We start from the raw sequence: 9743 nt of genomic DNA on the forward strand, positions 1-9743 counted from the left end.
GTCCTTTAGTTGATAGACTAACCACAGGATTTGTGAGCAGCAGCTTCCGGCAGCAACATATTCAGCTTCAGTTGTAGAGGTGGCGACTGAAGTCTGTTTCTTTGAAAACCAAGAGATGAGCTTGTTGCCTAGGAATTGACATGTTCCGGAGGTTGATTTGTGATCAAGCTTGCATCCACCGAAGTCGGAGTCTGAAAATCCGGTGAGCTTGATGTCGTCGTCTGCTGGGTACCACAATCCTAAATTGGGTGTGCCCTTGAGATATCTCAGAATCCGCTTAGCTGCATCCAAATGAGCTTCCTTAGGATCTGATTGATATCTTGCACAAACCCCGACTGCAAATGCGATATCTGGTCTGCTCGCAGTCAAATACAGCAAAGATCCAATGATTTCTCTGTACTTCTTCGAAGAGACAGAGCTTCCTTCTGAACCTGGATCAACTTTCCAGTTTGTGTTCATTGGGATCTTGACTGATTTCATGTGCTGAATACCGAACTTAGCTATCAGCTCCTTGGCATACTTGGACTGGCTGATCAGTATTCCTTCTTTGGTCTGCTTGACTTGCAATCCGAGAAAGAAATTCATTTCTCCCATCATGGACATTTGGAATTTGTTCGTCATGATGTCAGCAAACTTATTGCACATGCGTTCGGATTTGGATCCGAAGATTATGTCATCGACATAAATTTGAACAAGCAGGAGATCTTCTCCTTCTTTGAGAGTGAACAAAGTTCTGTCCACAGATCCCTTTTTGAAGCCTTGTTCAATCAGATACTCAGAGAGAGTATCATACCACGCTCTTGGTGCTTGCTTCAACCCATAGAGCGCTTTCTTCAGCTTGTACACCTTTTCTGGTCCAGCAACCTCAAATCCAGGAGGTTGTTCTACATAGACTTCATCTGTGAGCACTCCATTAAGAAATGCACACTTGACATCCATTTGGTGTACCTTGAAACCTTTGTGAGCTGCGAAGGCTAAGAAGAGTCTGACTGCTTCCAATCTGGCAACTGGGGCGAATGTCTCGTCGTAGTCGATTCCTTTTCTTGACTGTATCATTTAGCCACAAGCCTTGCTTTGTTTCTCACAACGTTTTCTTCTTCGTCTTCCTTGTTCTTGAAAATCCATTTCAAGCCAATCACCTTTGCATCGTCTGGTCGATCCACAAGCTCCCAAACTAAATTTCGGTTGAATTCATTGAGTTCCTCTAGCATTGCAATGACCCATTCAGTGGACTTCAGAGCTTCTTCAATATCCTTGGGCTCTGTAGTTGATAAGAGACAGCTGAAATTCTTATCTTCGTTGATGCAGTTCTGGTTGATGTCGAAGACGAGGTTGCACATTGATCTCCGAGTCTTGACGCCATCTGATGGTTCTCCAATGATGTTCTCCTTAGAGTGGAGTTCAAACCATCTTCGATACTTCTTGATTTCTTCAGGGGATGGTGGAGCTTCTTCGGTTAGAATAGCTCTGGGATGTTGAGCACCTTCTGGAGCAGGGGTGAGTTGAGCTGGGGCGGCTTCTGCGCGTTCAACTTGAACTTCAGCAACTGGAGTTCCCCCTTGACTGATGCCATCTGTATTGGCTCCAGTCTGGACTTCAGACCGTTGGTTGATCTTCTGATACTGAAGCATCTCAGTATCTTCATCTTTGCCAGGTCCCCACACCAAGACAGTAGAGGGCTCGACAGTGTGGATTTCAGCTTTGGAACCTTCAGCGATCTGAACACCCTTTTCAGCATCTTGTTCCCTGAAACCATCTGTAGACTCATCAAAGATCACATGAGGTGTTTCTTCTACACAAAGAGTTTGAGTATTGAACACTCGATAGGCTTTGCTTGAACGTTCTGTTCCAGAGTATCCAAGGAAGACTCCTGGATCAGCCTTGCTATCGAAGGTGTTCAACCTCTTCTTATCATTGTTGTGTATGAAACACTTAGAACCGAAAGCATGAAAGTAGGCAATCGATGGCTTTCTGTTCTTCCATAACTCGTATGGAGTTCTTCCATGTCTCTGAGTGAGGAATGAGCGATTCTGTGTGTAGCATGCGTTGTTGACTGCTTCGGCCCAAAACTTCAAGGGGAGTTTTGACTCGGCTAGCATCGTCCTGGCTGCTTCCTTTAGAGACCTGTTTCTTCTTTTCTGCAACTCCATTCTGCTGTGGAGTTCTTGCTGCAGAAGTTTGATGACTGATTCCTTGTTCATCACAATACTCACGAATGACAGTATTGAGGAACTCAGTCCCACGATCTGATCTGATGCTGATGATGTTGACTTCCTTTTCAACGCTCAGTCTTCTCAGCAGCTTTGGCAGTTCCTCCAGTGTCTCCTTCTTTTTGAAGAGAAAGATAACCCAAGTATATCGTGAATAATCATCCACAACTACCAAGGTGTACTTCCTACCGTTGTAGCTTCTTGGAGTGATCGGGCCAAACAGATCCATGTGAAGTAGATGCAGAATCCTTCCAGAGGAGTGTCCTGTCTTTGACTTGAATGACGTCCGCGTCTGCTTTCCTCTGAGGCATGCTTCACATTCTTGCTTCTTCTGGAATACAATAGAAGAAAGACCTTCTACCAGTTGATGTTTAGCAAGTTTGTTGATCGTCTTGAAGTTGAGATGGTTGAGTCTCTTGTGCCATAGCCAATTGAACTCCAAGCTGCTCTTGCTGATGAGGCACGTTTCTGGTGGGCTGTCTTCCCAAGAAACGACGTAGAGACTCCCTTGTCTGAATCCCTTCAGAACCACCTTCTTCTGATTGTTTCTAACAGTGAATTCATCCTTTTTGATTTTCACTGTGAAACCACTGTCACAAAATTGACTCACAGACAACAGATTATGTTTAAGACTAGAAACAAAGCTAACATTACTGATACTGGCGTTACCCATGTTGAGCACACCGTAGCCTTTTGTTTCTCCAATCGAGTTGTCTTCGAATGCAACTTTGGATCCAACTTTCTCAACATACTGGGATAGATATTCTTTGTAGCCCGTCATATGCTTCGAACAGCCACTGTCCAGATACCACGCTCTGATTGAAGCTTTGGCCTCTTCCTTCTTTTTATGTTTCCTGACATTGACCTGCAAGGAAGAGTTGCTTCAGGCACCCAATCAAGCTTTGGGTCCTTCAATATTAGTTCGACTTCCCTTTGGAACCCAAATCTGCTTCAGAATTGGTCTGGCTGATCTTTTGCGCATTTTTGGATGTCTGATCGATGTCGTTGGCGCTTCAGGTGGCACATGAGCATTCTTCTGTTGAGAAATCCTTTTGAAGGCCTCACTCTTGTAGCAGTTATGTCTGATGAGTGGTTGAGGTCTTCTTTGCTCGGCGAAGTATCTTCCTTGAGATACTTTAGTCTTTGTAGACTTATGGAGATTTGTCTGACGTCCAGTGGCTTATCGTCGAGGAAGTGGCATGGCTCGACTGGACTCAGCATTGCTTGATCTCCATGGATGTTGTTCCTTCTGAAACTGAACTGAGGATGTCAGTTTCTGACTGATGTGGCCTTTCTTCCCCCTGGATTGATGAGGAAGATTCTTCTTGGCTCTTGATGTTCCTTCCCGGATCTTTGACTGAAATCTGCTTTCCAGCCTTTTCAATAAGATGATCTGGTTGGGAGCCTCCTTAGCTCGTCTGTAGCTTCGTGGAGGTGGAACATTTGATCTGGCCATCAGTCTGCGCTTGTGAACTTCATCCATATCATGGTCTCTTGATTCTTCTGAGGTTGTGATTTCAGAAGGATCATTCTTAGAGATGATCATGATATCCTTTCCTTTGGCAGCTGCAACCTTTCCTCCGATGCTGTTGACCAGTCCTTTCGATGGAAAGTTGCTCATCATGGGAGACTGCATCATGCAGTTCTTGACTGTTTCTTCCAGCTTGTGATTGAGCCTCTTGATTTCATGAGATGCTCTTTCACATTCTGAGTTGGAGACTCTGAGCTCTTCTTCCAGTCGGCTGTTCTCCATGATTAGCTGATCAAGACAAGTTTCATCCGAAAAGTAGATGATTGTCTGATGTTTAGCTCGTTCATCATTGATCTCCTTGTCCATTTTCTGATTCTGCTTGAGGAGATCTTCGAACATTTTCCTCAGCTGACAGTGATCAGTCATGAGCTGATCGAACTCGTCAGTTTCAAAGGATGAGCTATCTCCAGATTCTGAGTGGTCTCCTGAAAGCATCAGGAAGTTATCAGTATATGGAGTTTTTGTGAGAGATTTTACCTCTGGGCCATTCATTCCATTGTCGTAGCTGTTGTCAGCTACACTTTCTGATTCGTTGGCCATCAGGGCTCGGCTCTCATCATCTGAGCTGGAACTGTCGAAGTCGGATGATTCTGATGTGTCGTTGGAAGAGTCAGCATCATTAGCAACCATTGCTTTCTTCTTTGAAGATCTGCGATCTTTCTTCGCTTTCAGTTCCCTGTGCTCAGCTGGAGTCAAATCAGGGCATTCATGTCGAAAGTGCCCTTTCTTTCTACATCCAAAACATTCCAATTCTTTGATGTCGTAAGCGGCTGACTTCCTTTCTCCGCTTCGATCTGTGGAATGTCTGGAGTCCCCTTCTCTTTCTTTTCCCTTGTAGTGCTGCTTATGGAACCTTCTGTACTTCCGAAACTTGGACTCCATCTTGTTGAATCTGTCAGTCAACAAGGCATATTGACTGAAGAAGTCCTCAGAATTGAGTTCCGTTGGCTCCTTGATCTGCTTCTTGCCTTCTCTGGTCGAGGCCTTCAGTGCAACTCCTCTTGAGGTTGATGGACCATCTTCGTCTGATCCTCCAGCCTTCTTGTTACCAAGATTTCTCATAAGGTCGAACTCATTTGCCATGAGATCAGAGAAAAGCTTGTTTGTCGGGAGCTGACTGAATCCTGGCTTATGCTGATGAGCGACTGAGTAGATCTGCCATTCTCCACGTGGCAGTGCTCGAAGAATCTTCAGGTTGATTTCTCGTTGAGTGTATTTGTCTTTGGAAATGGATTGAACTTCATTCAATATAAGATTGAATCTTTGTTCCATTTCCTCGACAGATTCATTCTTGAGCATGTGGAAGGAGTCGAATTTCTGGCAAGCTATGGACAGCTTATTCTCCTTGATTTCCTCAGAACCTACGCACATTCTTTCCAGAATGTCCCACATCTCCTTTGCTGTTCTGCACTTGATGATCTTCATGACATGCTTGTCGGGAACGGTGCCGGAGATGATGCTTTTGGCGAGGTTGTCTAACTCATCTTGCTTCCTTTCTTCTGTGGTGAAGTCTGCCTTTGACTTGGGCTGGTCCTCATCGTAAGGTTCCTGACGGATGTCATTAGGAACCCTTTTTACAGTTTCGGTGATGATGATCGGACCGCTGGTGATGACTTCCCACATTCTGCAATGTTGGGCGGTGAGGAAGCTTTCAAGCCGAAACTTCCATATGTCGTATTTTTCAATACTAAACATAGGTAGAGAAGATAATCTGCTGTGGTTAGTCTCCATCAAAAAAGAGAGAACAGATAACAGCAGATAGAGCAAATAGCAAGCACAAAAATAAGAAAGAGTAAAAACTTCTTCGAGACCTTTAAGAAAGGATCTAGTTCAAGTATGAACTAGTCAGAGACGGATAGTTCTTGCGAACAACCTGCTCTGATACCAATTGTTAGGTCCGGGGGGTCTCAAATAGGTGTATGGGGGGGGGAATACACCTATAGGCTATTTTTGACTATCTACCAACCTCAATCAGAGGGATCTCAGTCAGAGATAGAAAAGAAACTTTGCATGCAAACCAGACACCTGTTTAACCGAAATAGTTTTGACCAACAGGGTTGACGACTGATACTGAAAGCTCTTCAGTAAAGAGTTATCAGTTAAGTCACTAGAACTTAACTGATCCACGTAAGGGCTTCAGTCGTGTTTGCAACGATAGAGATGATATCTCTCTTTCTTACTATCAGAGGATAGTTCAGTCAGATTGATATCACACGCAGCGGAAATTAAACTTAGTTTCGAATAGCCTCAGTGGAGCAGATAGTTGGATTAGGGTTTCTCTTTGCTGTTAGTCAGTGTTCAGTTTTATCAATTGAAATAGCACAGTTATGAATGTAAAACTGAAAGCTGTAAATAACACAGAGACTTTTACGTGGTTCGGAAAAACTCTTTCCTACATCCACGGCTGGTTGATCAGACCAACAATCCACTCCGCAAGTGCTTGCCTGGTGCACTGCAAACCGTAAACTGAAGATAAACTCTCTTCAGCACCTACACACCTCGCGTAGGGTTTCCCCACCTACACACCTCGTATAGGATTTCAGCACCTACACAACTCGCGTAGGATTTCCCTGCTAAGCACACCTCGTGCTCAGATTTCCCTTTCAGAGTTCAGAGTACCTTCCTGAACTCCGAGTCACTCAAACACTCTTATGGGGGAGAGGTTTAAACGAGTGCCAACTATACTTACAAAGAACAAGTTCTTTGAAGCAAGTTTGACCTTTGGCTTCTGGGTACACAGAATATATGCCTAGGGTCTAAGAGAATGTATGTAATCAGCAGTGACTGATTTTGGCTTTGGAATTCTCTTCTTCGATTCAAGCTTTGAGCGGTTAAGCTTTAGGCTGAGTAGCTATTTCGGCAGAGCTTCAGCTTATGTCGTTGAATCGGTGAAGATTGAAGTGATCCTCGAGCGCTATTTGTAGGAGAACTCTTGAATAGATCCGTTGGCGTAAATCGTCCTCAAGATTTCTTCCGTTGGAGAGCAATTCGAATTTGGGCTGAGGCTTCAATCTTCGAGGTTCCTTGTCTGTGTGGAAACGGCTCTCTTTGAAGGACAGGAGATGTGACATCTCTGAAAAGTAGCCACCAGATAGGAATGACCTCTGCAGAGATAAGATATTGAGATATCTCTGCATTTAATGCGGCTGTACTTTGAGCGTACGTGGCTTCCTCTGAACGTTGGAAGATCAGTCCTAGGAGGAATGTTCAACTGATACTTGACTTTAGTATCAGTCTATGGCGCGCATTAAATAATCAGTCTTCAACTGATTCTTCAACTGACACTTCAGTTGGTAACTCCAGTCTTCAGTCTTCAGTCTTCATTCTTCATTCTTCAGTCTTCAGTCTTCAGTCTTCGACACCGCAACTAAACTAGAAACGAACTCTAACACTTGAGTTCAAAACGATTCTAGTCTATTACATTTAAGTCCTATGAATTTTGGTATCATCAAAACAAGGGTTAGGATATTCCACAAGGTTCCCAACAGAGTCCCAAAGGTCAGCAAAATGGGTAGAGAATAAGGCTCTATCCAGAATAGACTCCACATGACGTGGCATAAATCTACGACCAGACCAAGTGAATTTAAGCCCCGTAGAAGGGGCCTCAATAAGCTCAGAGGCATCAATGAAATCACGAAAATCACGACAAGCTGTGGAATTAGGTTGACAAGAGCTGAGATGCTCATGAGCTCCTTTCACGGTATTAAAATCCCCCAACAACACGGTGTTTCTGTCCAAATAATTTAAGAGATCAATCCAGAGATTCCGACGCTGAATATGACAATTTGCACCATGAATGATGCCAATCCTGAAAGTGAGCTGACGCCAAACGCAGTCCGAAATAATAACCTGCTCGGAGGAAAAAATAATGCTGATTCAGGATGAGAAAGGAGCCAAATGTTAGGCTTCATGTTATTTCTGGAATTCTGGAACTGAGCCACCATATTCAAAGAATTCCAAAAAGCTAAGGGAGTCTTAGAGAGATCAGATTTAGGTTCCAAGATACCCAAAATAATAGGAGAGAAAGAAGCACAGTGCTCCTTGATAATACGTTTGGATTCCTCCGTAAACCCACGAATATTCCAAACAAGAATATTCATGAGAAATTAAACAAGGTACGTGGAGTGAAGGTCCCCCTTCTCCACTTCGTCTGCCCATCTTCCTGCTGCAACATTGGACATCGTTGTAGAGCTATCTGCTCTTCCCTTATCAATAATAAAATCCCTAGGGGTTTGCCCAGCGTCAAACGCCGACTGTAAGCGATTATTGATTAGATCCACCGACTTTGGGTTTGGGTTAACCTTCTGTTCAGCTTTTCTCAAACGTCCCTTGATACTATCATCCAAAACCGGAACTTGCTTCTTACCCCCACCAGCCGGCCTTCCCCTTTTTTTAGGCTCAGAAACCATCTTAACAACTTGTTGTATCTTCATCGATTTCTCCATCTCAGCCAACGCAGTCTCTTTAGATTGTCTAGAGGTAGATGTGTTGTCCTTATAATCAGCAGATGGCAAAACTCTGCTATTACTGCACTGCTCCGTAACCTTCTCTTCCAAGTTATGAGCTTCCATGGAATTAGTATCAATATATTCCTCCACCGAATCATCCTCACTACCATACTCCAAGCGGTCAGCCTCATTAAATGATCGGTTGCTTTTTTCCGCCAAGACCCCATCCTCACAAGGTGTCATCGTGGTTTCTAATAAATCAGGACCATAAGCATTAAGTCCTAAGCTCACTCCTTTCTCACCCTCCTCGACGTCATCCTGAGCTTCCACAAGATCCTCCCCTTCAACACCACCCAGGATGCCAAACTGATTAGAGCCAGGAGCCGACGCCTGCTCCTTCTCCTTGGGCTGCCAATTGCTAACTTTTTTTGGTTGTGAAAACTCGTTGTTTCCCTTTTCCGCCGCAGCAGCGATGTCTTTATCAGCAATTTTATCATCCTTTTTTCCAATGACTTCTTGTTGTTTGGCCTTGACACGTTTGCATTTATCCACAGAATGTCCCGTGATCCTACAATGAGAACAAAAATAAGGCAATTGTTCATAAACGAACTCAACATAGAACAAGGTGACATCACAGTCAATGGTCATAGACTCCACTAAGGGATGAGCCAAGTCAATTTCAACAAGTAAACGAGCAAAACTTCCCAATTCTCTGTTAGCCGAGGCCCCGTCAAGCTTAATCGGGAATCCCAACGTTCGTCCAATAGCAGCAAACACCTCCGGATGCCAGTACTCCACCGGCATGTTATAAATTCTAACCCACACCTGACAAAGAGAAGAAATTTCCTTGTGCGGATCAAAGTTACGAATCCATTCACGTAGACGCAGAGAGCCCGAGGATAGTTCCCAGCTCGTTTTCTCCTTGGCCAGCAATTTATCCGAATGGTTCCCAAACTTCAACGTAAAATAACCTTTACCCATGGGTATCAACTGCCATTCATTTTTGATATTCCAGATGCACTGCAGTTCGGCTTTGATATCATTAGTAGCCCTAGGTTTATCACCTTTGCGCAATAACAATCTACCAATGACTGCGTGTTTGAAGTCCTCGACGTTACGATCAACGAGGGCTTTAGGGACAGAAAGGGAGAAACCCTTCCCAGTTTTCTCCGAGTCAAGCGACGTGAATTTATGAATCAAAAGATCTGGCTTCTTGCGCAAGTTATTGTTCACAATTGAAGAGAAAGACTTGCGCTGATTTTGCACAGCTTCATCCTTATCGTGGTTAATCGAGACCATAACATCCTTAACCGGAATCTGTTCAGCATGGGAAGAGTTCATGATCGCCTTCGTCGGGTTCTTGAATCCAGAAGAATTAGCAGGAGGCGTAGCTTTCGTCGGAGGCAAAGCGAAGTTGTTGGAAACTTGAGGGAACTGAGAAGACAAACGTACAGAAACAGGAGGGGCGGCGACTTCCGGCGCCGTCATCTCGTCAAACGGTGGTCACTAGGGCAAAACCAGGGCTAGGGTTTCTTGACGTATCATGCTCCCCAT

General features: G+C 44.3%; 1 protein-coding gene across 1 annotated transcript in view; it reads right to left on the reverse strand.

Annotated features, from left to right (window-relative positions):
* Positions 1 to 602: 602 nt before the first annotated feature.
* The window catches only part of LOC131012914 (zinc transporter ZTP29-like), a 92465-nt gene continuing 83324 nt past the window's right edge, over positions 603 to 9743 (reverse strand). Inside the window, exon 6 of the mRNA XM_057940886.1 lies at positions 603 to 638. Within this exon, the coding sequence (XP_057796869.1) occupies positions 618 to 638 (21 nt within the window). The 3' untranslated portion in view covers positions 603 to 617. The remainder of the gene's footprint in view (positions 639 to 9743) is intronic.

The sequence above is a fragment of the Salvia miltiorrhiza genome, chromosome 2, assembly GCF_028751815.1.
Source record: "Salvia miltiorrhiza cultivar Shanhuang (shh) chromosome 2, IMPLAD_Smil_shh, whole genome shotgun sequence".
Lineage (NCBI taxonomy): Eukaryota > Viridiplantae > Streptophyta > Magnoliopsida > Lamiales > Lamiaceae > Salvia > Salvia miltiorrhiza.